At 39.8% G+C, this 13,431-nt stretch overlaps 1 protein-coding gene across 3 annotated transcripts in view; it reads left to right on the top strand.

Annotated features, from left to right (window-relative positions):
- Positions 1-9,258, top strand: part of clmpb (CXADR like membrane protein b) — a 93,682-nt gene extending 84,424 nt beyond the window's left edge. For all 3 annotated transcript variants that reach the window (XM_061782448.1, XM_061782450.1, XM_061782449.1), the window contains 3 exons: positions 1,887-2,009; positions 2,964-3,105; positions 3,614-9,258. In XM_061782448.1, the coding sequence (XP_061638432.1) occupies positions 1,887-2,009; positions 2,964-3,105; positions 3,614-3,950 (602 nt within the window). In that variant the 3' untranslated portion in view covers positions 3,951-9,258. The remainder of the gene's footprint in view (positions 1-1,886; positions 2,010-2,963; positions 3,106-3,613) is intronic.
- Positions 9,259-13,431: the final 4,173 nt, after the last annotated feature.

Here is a 13,431-nt window from a genome sequence, read left to right as displayed (position 1 = left end):
CATGTGAACTCCACACAGGCGGGGCCGGGATTTGAACCCCGGTCCTCAGAACTGTAAGGCAGATGTGCTAACCAGTCGTCCACCGTGTCTTCCTTTTACAAAGTCTTCCTTTTACAAATGTTTTAAAAAATATATAAATAAATGTCTTTCAAACTTTCAGGGGCTATTTTTCTATTATTTGCTCTATTACAGCAATAACCCTATTGGAACAAGATTTCCCCGATTAAGTTCTTGTGCTAACGTCAACACAACAACCCTGTTGATTTTGAATGAGATTGTATTCAAGATGGGCAGGATTGAAGATGTCCTCTTTTTTATACAGTGGAACACTGAGTCATGAACTTAATTTGTTCCAAGTTTAAATGTTCACGAACAAAAGCAATTTTGTTTTAATTTTAAAATGCAATTTTAAAATGTCGGGAAATAGAATTCATTCCTTCCAGCCCCAGAACCAAGTTATGTTTACCTTGTTTTTATGGGTTTAGTTCAAAAGAAAAACAACACTTTATTTCCTCTTTCCTTTTAAGAATAGTGCAGAGCCGAGTCGAGAAGCCAAGCGGGATATATTGAGTTAAAATCTAATTTCTCTTATCGACTCTAAATCTTCGACTGTTAATTTCAAACTTTCAGGTATTATTTTTCTGTCATTGTGTCATCTTTATTGATTTTGAAGTCAATAAAAATCAGGGTGTCCAGGGTTGAAGAGATGAAATCAAAGTTTCCTTGTCAACTTAAAGAGGCAAGATTTGAATGTAGTCTCACTTCACTAATCCCCTGTCTCGAGTCACTGACCAAAGCCATGCCCCTCACAGACATGCAAGAGGTGCACTAAAAACACACCAACATTAGACACAGCTGCTACGTTGGTAGCATAACCTTCTCATCTCTGTGTTACTGTAACACTAAATGTGTTCGGTTTGATGTTTTATATTTTTGGAATGCACAATCAATTAAAAAATCAAAGAGAGGTAATAAACTTACCTGTCGAGCAGAAGTGTTGCTAATTCCGCATCACTTGTGAATTCTCGCAGTTGCCTGTGGCCCCTCCACCTCTGAAAGGCAGCTCCTGTGTTGCTCCTTGTTTTGACTCGGGATATGTCCAATTCATTCTTTGTAACTGTTGTTGCTAACCGGAGGTGGATATTTCGACATTGCTTCAGCAAATTTCTGCAAGCCCAGCGTAACCGGTATGAGCTTTTTTTTTTTTAGGTTTAGGTTATTGATAAAAGTTTCAATGTCGTTTTTATTTGACTTATTGTGGGATGAATATAAGCTACTGTAGTAGTTGTAGAATATATCATTAATATCCTGTGGTGATTTAGTAAGTTTTTCATTTGAATCTTGTATGGTTGTAATTAATTAGTTGTAATTGTAATTAGTGTTTTTTCATTGTTACTTTGAAGTTGGTTTGGAATATTGAGCTCAAAATTAGTGTATCTTAGCTGTTGTTGTAGGAACTATCTTCTTTTTGATAATAAGCAATCAAGTTGTTGTTTAGCAGTATAAAGTTGGTTCCTAAGTAGGTCCGTCGGATTTATTGCATATTCTTCTGTAAGGTGATTTCATTGTCTTCTCCAATTTGCTTTTTTTCTTGTATGGACGAGTACGAAATGATTTTGCCTCTAATTACAGCTTTCCTTCTTTCCCAAAGTAAGGATGGAGCTATAGTTGTGGAATCATTCATATCGAGAAAATCTTTACATTCCTTCCTTACAAATATATTGAACTCTGGATCTTTCAGTAGAGAAGTATTATTATTGTCAGACAAGCTTCCTATAAACCCCCTCAGTGTGATAGACCTCACACTTAGCTGGTGCTCCTGACCACGAGTAGGCTAATACTTCTAACCACATTGTAATGTGGATGTACTTTTCTCTGCTGTTCAGATCTGAAGAACCCTGAACTCATGACCCTGAGGAACCTCACCATGGAGAGCACAGGTGTCTACAGGTGCACAGCCAGCAATGATGTGGGCGAGGAGAACTGCACCATTGAGGTCCCAATGCAGCGTGAGTGTTTGGGGGTGTTTGAATGGCAAATCGTTGCGGCATTCACCTCACCTCCACCTGTCACACTGACTGATGGCTATTGTTGCAAACTGCAGATGGAAATACATTCATTTCCCCCTCTCTGCTCCCACACCCTCCCTTACACTTCCCCAATGCACCAACACAAGGGACTGCACTGAACGTACTGGTGGTTAGTGGTCGCCACCTGTGCTCCAACACTAAAGTTTCAGTGTCACACTAATACATTTCAAGAGAGGCCGAGCAGTTGGGGTCACATGTAAACAAATTGACATGTCAGCTCAGCACTACCTGCTTGATTTCCATAGTGGTAAATTGAATTCAGGAGTGTACAGCAAAGCAATATTGCCTGTTTGTAATCAATTTGTTGAAGATTGGGCAGTTTGGGTAGGCTTTTTTTTTTTTTGCTTGGTTATCTGACTCGGTCAAAATGTTGGAAAAAATTGTCAGTATGATGCTGTACTCTTCTATACCACTTAATAATAATAATTTGTTACACTTATATCACACTTTTCTAGGCACTCAAAGACAATTCCTTTCAAAGACTTTCCAATTTTCTGGTGGTGGTAAGGTACATATGTAGCCACATCTGCCCTGGGGCAGCCTGACAGAAGCGTGGCTGACATTCTGCGCATACGGCCCCTCCGACCATGACCAAACATCCATTCGTGGGCATTGTGGGTTAAGTGTCTTGCCCTAGGACACAACGACGACATGTGCTCGGGCAGGAATCCGAACCGGCGATCCTCCGGTGGCAGAGCATATTCTTACCCTCTGCGCCACACATATACAACCACAATAATAAAGATATTGATAAATGATACCTCTCTGACAGTGTATAATTAAATGGGGAATTATTTTTGTTACATCATCATTATTACAGTAGATGTGCAGTTGTAGCTAATATTTCTAATGGGATCTGTTGTGTTTCCGCAGGTGTGAAGGATATGGGTAAGATGGCTGGAACAGTAGTGGGAATTTCCCTGGGTGTGCTCATCGTCATATTAACCGTCTGGCTTGTCTTCAGAACAAAAGAGAAAAAGAAGTATGAGGAAGAGGAGACTCCAAATGAGATAAGGTTTGCTCTTCCTCCTTCTCGCTGCGACTATTTTACTTTGTGGCCATTGTCAAATTTTTAACAGTAGTGGGGACGTACTGTATTTCCTCAAATAGTTGCCTCTTCTCTAAAAGATGTAGTACTCCAATTAATCACCGGATGTGTCATCCACTTGAAAAAGTGCTGCACCTCAAATAGATGCCTACTTTTTCCCTGGAGTCACTGCTATGTGATACAGCACACCATGATTAACCGCATATGCCAGTACCAAAACACAAACTGCCTTCATAACAGACCTGGCATCTGTAAAGCTGACTTATACCATTGTATTTTGAAGAGAAAGTGCTGCTGTATGCAGTGGAGAGAATTCCACTTTTCTGCCGGAGCGAAACCTGACAAACATTTTAAGGTTGACCCGAAAAGATTTAGGCATTGTATGATACAAAATAATGGTGTTGTTCCTACATAGTATGCAAACATATATATATTATCATCATTATTGAATATTCTTCATGTGCCTACCCAACAGGGAGGATGCAGAGGCTCCCAAGGCCAAGCTGGTGAAGCCCAACTCCCTGTCCTCGTCCCGCTCCGGCAGCTCACGCTCAGGAGCCTCCTCCACCCAGTCGATGGTGCACAACAGCGCCCAGCGTGGTCACCGCCCCCGCCCACCTGCAGTTGCAGCGCTCAAGGAAAATGGACAACCTCCGGGCTTTCCCCAGTCCCCTCCAGCCTACACCACAGTGGTGCCACCCAAGAACCCCGAACCCCCTACCACTCCCAAATTCAACTCCAGGAATATGTCTGGGCCCACACCCCCGACCCTCATGGTCCCTGCCCAGACCAAGGCCTTTCAGACTGTGTAGGACTGAAAGCTAACTCCTTCCTGCAGCCATGCCATGACTCCCATTCCTACCCCCCAACCCTGTACCCCTTCCCAAAGACTAAGACCCTTCCATAAACAAAGAAATGCAACTAGTTAAAGGGATGTAATTAAAAATTTAATACTATCAGTCCAAAAGTACTTCTAATGAATGCATACTTAAAAGGGAAAATATGAAATGCTTTCCCCTACTGAATTACATAAAAGAAAAAGATCAAAGACAAGGCTCTGTTTGTGCCTTGTGACTTAAGGAAGAAAGCACTGTATGCGGCGAGCTAAAAGGACCGCCTCGTCGAATATTTATCATATCAAAATTTTAGGCATGTAATGAAGCAAAGGGGTAAAAAGCGGATAAAACATTCAAAGCTGAATGATAGTAGATGTAGCCCCCTCCCACCATGATACATAAGAGATGGAGACTGCAGATCTTTTCTTCTCCAGTGGGATGATGATGTCACTTTCCAGCACTTGATCCAAAACCACAGACCCCATTTGCCACCCGTGGGTTGACCCAATTGTGCCCGTTCGTGCGGCCAGACACAGTATTACAGTGTGTGTGTGGGTGGGTGTATGTGTGTATTTGTGTGTGCATCATTATCCTCTCTTTTGAGGAATCCACAAGGAACTTACTTAGACTCACTCATCTGACTGATCAGCCAATCTGCTTTACCACCAGCAGGGCAAACTTCAGGTATAAGGATGTAGCACTAACATTGGAGTCATATTAATGGAGTCTTCACATCTTTTCTGGTACTGAATACCTTCCTTCTATTAAACACATACCGGTATACTAGGCCTATAGACAGACCGTGCTTTGATATAGGGAATAAGCAACTATTAGCTCATCAAGAGTATTTTTTCGCCTTCCTTGTTTTATGTGTTTCTTCTATCCAAGCTGGTCGAATGGTTGACAGACAGCTTAGTCATAATAAGAAGTGCCACCATTCCCTAAAATGGGTTATTATTTTTGCTTTTATTTTTTTTGTTTACCTGCTGCATTTCAGAAATGAAAACAAAATGTGTTACCATGAACATGTGCTGAATGATGAGGAGGGATGGCATCATTTTCGTTGCAGTAAAGTACTGAATTAATAAGCGAATCTTCACTTCTGCTACCTGTTTTCACTCTTGTAATAAGACAGAATGAAATTAATAACGAAGATGAAGTGAGCCTTATAATGTTTTATTATTTACGATCGTAATTGTGTGGTTTCAACTGTAATGATTTGATCAGAAGCAATAGACACAATTGATGAAAGCAGGAAAACACATCGCCTGAAGTTAGAAGATGCTACGGGAGGCAGAGGAGTTCCTGGCAGATCACAGCAACCGCGTGTGTTGCTTCGTATTGTTCCTGTAAAGACCTATGGGTAAAACTCATTAAAATAAAGAAAACACACAGATATACAGAAGTGTTGACGAAAGATTTTCTAGCTTGAGCACTCTGGACTACATAATCACCATCATCATCATCACAAATGTTTCCGAAATAAATTTCCTCAGCAGTTTTTCATGTTGATGGATTTACTTTTTGGAGCAGCAAAAAGTTGTTAGCCTCGTTAGAAAAAACAGCCCGCTAGTACAGTAACTCTTCTGCCTCTGTTAGCTCCTTGCAGACTCTACTCTTGTCTGCTTTCCTCAGTCGGTCTACCTTGCCCTTCTTGTTACATTACATGAATAAGTGAAAATAACCCAAAGAAGACACGTGGCTGACATTTTCAGACATCATAGTGAAAAAAAGTCAATTAAGCCTGATAAAAGGAGTCGTAAAGAGTGTATGGTATCATTGTCAGGACTCTCAATGGATTCGTAATAATGGAGTGGCACTCAATGGCTCTCTGCCTGAATCAGCAAGTGCTGTGTGTTATTGGTCCGTCCGTGTTATCAGCCAATGCCCCTTTTGTCACATAGTCACAGACCCAGTGCAGTTTGATTGAACGTAGCTTAAAATAAAGCAAGTAGCCTCTTTATCTAGTGTGCCTTTGCAATCCCTTATTCCTTTTCATTCTTTCTTTCTTTGTCCCTATCTTCAGCACACCTTCTCACCGGCTGAGAAGGTCAATAGTGACAAATATTGATGCAGTTCAATAAGTCGCCCTGGATAAAAACTGAGGCATCCCAAAGGGGGGAGTACAGAGCATTGCAAAGTATCCATTGTGAGAGAGCAATCCTATGCCACGGGACAATGTACTGTAGATTCTGTAACCAATATTGTTTTGCATTGTACATACAGATAGATATACAGTATGCACATGATGTCATTTGACTTAATAAATTAGGGTACATGAGGGGAGATTTGCGCCCTACAGCAGTAAAAGTCAAATGGAAAACGCAAAGGTGAATTAAAAACATGTTGTTTTGAAATGACATTCTTGAATGGAAAAAGAAGCTAGAAAAATAACCTTTTCCCCCACTGAGAGCAACATTTCGACACAGATAGAGGTACAAGCATGGATTGCATCCACCCTCTGATGGAGGTTATTGCTTGTGATTTTGCCAGATTAACCTGGAATGTTATTTTTCTATTAGGAAACCCTGTCCAATTTAAATGTTCATGGGTGCTCACAATATACAGCATAACTATATGGAACCTTCAAAGTCAAACGCATCGATTGTGATTGAATTTATCTGGTCCAGACTCAAACTATCACCATCATGCCTTCATTTACTGCACAGGAAATTAAGTAACATTTTAGAATAAGCATACAACTGTAAAAAAAAAAATGACTGTGGGCAGCAAGAACACGCATCCATGCAACGAGGTGAAGACTCTAGGGCATAATGCTGCACCCTCCAGAGCTAAAACAAGCAAATATTAGAAAGTATTTTTATAAGGTACAGTACTAGAAATGCAGTGTAGTACCTGCTTATACTTGCTTTTGACAATGGAACATTTTTGAGGCGTTCAACTTTGTAGGTTCCACTTAATAACAATTGATTTGTTACTTGTTATAGGCTCCAGTGGTGCTCATGATACTTTTGAGTTGTTCGGCTTTTTCTTCTAAAACTGAAGGGGAACAGTTCACAGAAGATAAAGGAATTTAATATTCAAATTATTGAAATCTGTGGGTAAAAAAAAAAAATTACTGACTTCATATGTGAGACTTCCCATTTGACATGCCTGTGAAGGGAGGGGGCCCTATAAGATGCCTTTTATATTAAACTACAAACAGCAGTTCATAGGGAAACTAGAGTGCGAGTGCATGTGAATATGCGTGTGAGTGTGTACAGTGGGGGTGTGTGCATGTTAATTTAGTACAAGCCCTCGGGCCACACCCACGCACTCTATTGTTAGCCATTCAGCGAACGAGAGGGGATCTAGCCAGGCAAAGTAGCTTGTATTTAACAATGACATGAATGCAGACTGGCAGTATTTATTTTCATTTGGACTCAGGAGTCAATTGAAGCTGGCCTCACAAGCAGCAGCCATGTTTTTGCTTGTGCGGGAGGGGCGTGTTGAGACAAGCGCGTACATAATTCATAACCGGCCTTCATGCGTTTACACTTGGCCCTGGGTGCACATGCAAGTACTATATTAAGTAGTTTGCATGTGGACAAAAGTCTTGGGACATACCTCTTGTTCAATTCGTTTACAGTCGGGTTGAGGTAGACATCTCGGATTCCTGTGAATCTGATGCTGCATTCCAGACTGCTGGGAAGTAGGAAATATCCCACTTGGAACTGCTGAAGTCCAATCTCAAAGCATTTCCAATCGAAAATCAGCAACAACAACAAAAAACGTGGCATACCACCTCAATGAGATAGAGGTACGTAACAGCCAAGTATTGTCGGAAAAATGGGGGAAAAAATGGAAAAGATTTTATACGACATTGCTGTGTGGCTTCAGATTACTTGAGAGGAATTTCCGACAGCTTCCAAATGCACTTGAGGTCAGAAAGTCCCACTGTTCTGAAACACGGAATAAATCCTTCACCTAACACAAGCAATTTTGGACAATTCTATATCTCCAACTTTGCTGGAACACTTTGACGAAAGCCCAGTGCACAAAGCAAGGTCCAGAAAGAAATTGTAAGATGATTTTAGTGCAGGACGAATAAACACCTAAACAGAGAAATTCCTACAGAGATAGTTGAAAATCTTCCACAAACACACAGGTGCTCCCACACATTTCTGCTCCTTCAGAGTCAGTTTGATGGATTAAATGTTGGGCAGTATTAGCGTTAACTAATGGAAGTAGTGATGCAGACAAACATAACCACAGCAACAACACACAGGCACTCGCAGAGACAGGCGTTGCATTTTAACAATGGCGTAGCCACCAAGACTTTAGTTGTCATAAGAGTCTGTCGGAGCACTGAAGTGCTGTGAATCAGGCGGAGCTTCTTTTAACAGGAATGATATGGAGCCAAGGCTCTCGACATTGAAATTTCCTCTACCACCAACAAAGCAACAATAGCGGCAGTGATGGTGGAGGAGGAAGGAGGGATGCAAGTCTTCCAACTGTTAAAATTCCTCCAAGCGCTTAGATCCCTGACTTCATCCTCTCATGTGCATCGCTTTCTTTGAACAGATTTCCATTAGCTCAGTAAGGGAATAAAGGACACACACACACTCGATTATCATCTTTTAGAACAATATTCCGTTAACAGTGTATGTGTATTCACTCTCATCATCAACCTGTGTTGTGTGATAGCCACAATGTTTTTATTTTTATTTTTAAGGCGTTTTATTTCTGACGAGGGCAGAGCGAAATGATGCTCAGACTTTTGGGCCTCGGAATGTGATGCATTTTCCCGGAAAAGTGAGCGACGGTGCTGAAATCACCCTGGAAAAGTAAATGGGATCTGCATGTCATAAGAAACTGAGCAAACGAATGAGAATGCTTTGCTTTGATGTATCATACCTGTATTTGAATAATGAATTATTAAAAAATCTACAATTGTAAATATATATTCACAGAAAAAATTCTGAAGCTTTATTTTTGTCTTTTTTTAATTTTCATCCATGTACTTTGCACTTTTGTGTGTGCTATGCTCATCACGGGCCTGTGGGATGTGTGTGGCCGGCTGTTTCTCCTCGACAACATGGTTTAAGCGTCAGGAGCAGAAACTCGGCCCAGCGTTACTTAAGGGGACATGCAAGACACTTTTGTTTCTTTTGGTGATCATCTATTTCTTTTCTGCAGTTGTTTGGTTTTGGGTAACCGTGCAGAATTCTTTGATTAAAGACAAAACAATCCATGTAAATATCACAATTTCAAAAATGTATATTTTTACGACTTATGAGTTATTACTCTTTCATTTGCAAATAAAATATTCAATGACAACCTACGTGGACCTATGGTGTATTTTTTGTGTGCGTGTTTGCTTCATGACCAGTGTTGCCACAGTTACCTTGAAAACGTAACTTAGTTACTTTACTGACTACTTGATTTCAAAAGTAACTCGGTTGGAAAAAAAGTAATTTTTTAGTTACTTTCAGCTGCTGCCAAGTGGCAGGAATATAACTCATCCACAGTACAAAAAAAAGCATTAGCTTAACCGTACCCATCACTTGGTAATGTATGCCCACAAAAATGGGCTAGAAACGCCAATGTCGCACACGATATCTGCACCGACAACCAATAGTTTCCTCCACAAACGAGACGTCTATCTTGATACCAAGACTGACCTGTGAGGAGCAGTACAGTGCCACAGGGTATGCAGACTGTCGGAAAGTAGAAAAGAAGAAAAAGTAAAAGAAGAAGAACCGCGGTCACCTGTTGGCTTGTGTGGTAATTACATTGCACTTGCAAACTCTTCTCCTTGCCAGTGGCTCCTCTTTTAGTGTCCGGCAACAGCTTAAGTTTTCAGTCCCTTTCTGATTCACGATTGTCCCATTCTACGTCACAATCACGGAGTCCGTGACTCGGCTGTCCTCAGTGCTTGTCAACTGCATAAGGATTAGCGACGGTATGAACAGGTCTAACGTTTACAAATGTCGGCTCTGACCACTTTCAGAGCAGATTGGCGAGGTAAAATCAAAGCTTGAGCAACTTTATTGCATGACGTTTTTGCCTCAGTTGACTTAGCTTTAGCCTTTAGCATTTTTTGCATTTCAATTTCCTTCAGTTTTAGTTAAGTATACACAATAATGAGCTATTTGGTAGCCATTGTTTGAATATATAACTTCACATCGGTTTGCTTATACACAGAGACGCTTGTCTTTTTGGTGCTTTTGTATGCAGGTGTATTAGCCATATTTAACTAGTGTGTGCTTCACTTTGCTAGGTATCTCAAGAGGCATTGCACACCAGCAGCTATGACAAAACAAAGAGAAAGGTGAAACCTATAAGTCAGGAGTGTCAAACTATTTTTTTGCCACGGGCCAAATTGTAGTTACAATTTCCCTCAGAGGGCCATTATGAAAGTGAAACCATATAAATGTTTAATCGCCTAATCACATTATTACATATACACAACAAATTGAAGGATACATTTTGAAATCAGAAGACAAGGATAACAGTTCTCGTTCAAGTTACTGTAAAAATGGGTTTGGTAATGAAAAAAAATACAATATCTCAACATTATTGTTTATTATTTATTATATATGAGAATAAAACATTTTTTTTTTTACAGATTTGAGCTGGAACCATGGCATCTGATGCTCATGATTTGCTTTCGCAGGCCACATAAAATGATGTGGTGGGCCGGATCTTGAGTTTGACACCTATGCTATAAGTTAAGACAAAGACTCTCTTCTCTAAGTACATATTTTATACTATAACAGAGAGTTGAGGTTTTTTATCTGTGGTCCTTTCTATTTGAAAAAATGAGTGCAATCACATTATTGATAAAATTATGTAGATTTGATGCTCATCTTGTATTTAGTTTAGGTTCCTAACACCTTTACATTTTTATAAAGTTATCCAAGGGCCATACTAAATGTATACTCTAAAATTCCTGCCTATTCACATGCTTTAGTTCTTCCCATTTTCAGACTTTAAAATGCCAAAAAAAAAAAAAAAAGAGGCAAGGAAGAATAATCTCGGCAGCTGTAAACTTGTACCCCACAATCTATACCATACATATGTTTGTTCACAACATAATGATTGCGTATACCTCAGGTAAATTCTGACAGGTGCCAAAAAGTACCAAGAATAACAAAACGCCGAAGGCAAGAACAAATCACTCAGGTGTGTCTTTTTTGGGACTTGGATGAAAAATACTTCCACACAGCTGACATCACTTTTACACCTTGTTACTTTGTTACCACTTTAGCACACACTGTTGTTGTGATCTGGAAACTGCTGGATAGAGGTACTGGATCAGAGCCTGGAATGAACAGCTTGTATATTATATATATCAGAGAAATATATATATATATATATATACAGTGTTGCCACAGTTACCTTGAAAAAGCAACTTAGTAACTTTACTGATTACTTGAGGTTAAAAGTAACTTAGTTACTTTACTGATTACTTGATTTAAAAAGTAACAGAGTTAGAAAAAAGTAACTTTTTAGTTCCTTTCAGCAGCTGTCAAGTGGCAGGTATATCACTTATCCACAGTACAAAAAAAAAAAAGCGTGAGCTTAATCGTACCCATTACTTGGTAATATACGACACACAAGTTACAGAATGATGTCATCAACATGAAAAAAAGAAATTAAATATGAGTGTAGTTGAAGCCACATTAAATGAGCAACTTCGAGCAGACTTGACATGCCAAATAGCCACCTAAGTATAAACTAGCACACCATTCTCAGTGCACTTCTTTAGACTCTTAACTGATTGATAGATAGATAGATAGATAGATAGATAGATAGATAGATAGATAGATAGATAGATAGATAGATAGATAGATAGATAGATAGATAGATAGATAGATAGATAGATAGATAGACAGACAAACAGACAGACTGACTGACTGACTGTCTGTCTGTAGCAACCCTGCCAATTGTGTGGGGGTCCATGAAGGCAACTGTGCGTGTGTGTGTGTGTGTGTGTGCATACTGTACAACAAACCTTAGTATTGTCCTCTTTAGAGAAACTCAAAGTAGTGACTGTATTTCCAGTTTAAGTATGCCAATCCCTCATCACCGTCCATTGTGTTTGCGCCTCTGGCTGCTTGGGTACACGTCATTTGACTGACTATGTGCGGAAAACGTGCAACACGTCAGGTGTCGTCATTTCCACGGACGGCTCCGTTTATAAATATTTCGCCTTTTTTTGATATTGTAATTAGTCGTGTGCATTTTAGTTATGGATAGTTAATAATGTAGTGTGTTTCGTCTGTTTTATTAGACATTACTAAAACAAAGGCTGAAAGCTGGTCTACACTGAAGACATGCACCGTGACTGAATCAAGTGTCATGTTTTTGGGATGTGGGAGGAAACCGGTGTGCCCGGAAAAAAACCCACACAGGCATGGGGAGAACATGCAAACTCCACACAGGCGGGGCCGGGGATTGAACCCTGGTCCTCAGAACTGTGAGGCTGACGCTCTAACCAGTCGAACACCGTGCCGCTCGTCATCGACCCGATTCTTCTTATTATGAAATAACTAATGTTTTACCGGCATCTGTGTGTGTGTATGTTTAGAAATATAATATTTTTTTTGTCCGATATTGCACTAATATTGGCTATTTAGCAGTTTTAGAGCAAGTCTATTTGTTTTAATTTAAAGCAGCAATTCTGTAAAACAATACTACTTTCTCGATGTACAGTATTTTATTTTTTTTAATGTGGCATGTGTTTTAAACAAGATCACATTCAAATCATATTCTTATACTCTGCCCCAGGCCTCCATTGTTCCTCATGATTGGCCATGTGTGACAACAGCATCATAAACACACACTTACACACACATATAAGTGAATGCATATGCTATCAGTGGCTAGCAGCTGCAGCATGACAATTTATTGCGCATAGCTTTTTATTTACACTTAAGCTAGCTTTGTGAATGTTAGACAATATGAAATACTGTTGCAGAGTCATCATTTCACCATTAACAAGAAATAATAGGTATGATGATATTTTTCATTCGTTGTATTGTAAATGAACCCAAAAGCATAAATGGCTGTACCTGTATCAACTCTTAGCAGGTCTGTACTCTAATAAGTCCAGTAGAACCATACGGAAGGTCTTTGGAAACCAGCATCCAAGTATTGTAAAAAAAAATATCGCTTAAATGTTGCACCAGGGTTCGTAGGTCAAACTCTTGTATGGCCTCAGATATCATGCAAGACTTGAGTGTCGGCCTAACATACTGGAGCTCAGTTCAGTGAACGTCAGGAATTTGAATCTTCTTCAGTGTGTCTTTTTTATGCTTTTTCTAGTTGTTGTTGTTTTGTGATATACTGTGCATCTGAAGTTAAGCAGTCAAAGCATTACTTTACAGTACTTTACATAGTTACGTATTTCAGCTAGGTAGCCGCCAACTGGCTAGATCTCTACATGTTGTGACTCGGTCTCACATTTTACATACCAAAATGTTTTCTTTTATCATTTTTACAGTTTGTG

The sequence above is a fragment of the Phyllopteryx taeniolatus genome, chromosome 8 (genome assembly GCF_024500385.1).
Source record: "Phyllopteryx taeniolatus isolate TA_2022b chromosome 8, UOR_Ptae_1.2, whole genome shotgun sequence".
Taxonomy (NCBI): Eukaryota; Metazoa; Chordata; class Actinopteri; order Syngnathiformes; family Syngnathidae; genus Phyllopteryx; species Phyllopteryx taeniolatus.
This window is presented reverse-complemented; position numbering and strand designations above follow the sequence as displayed.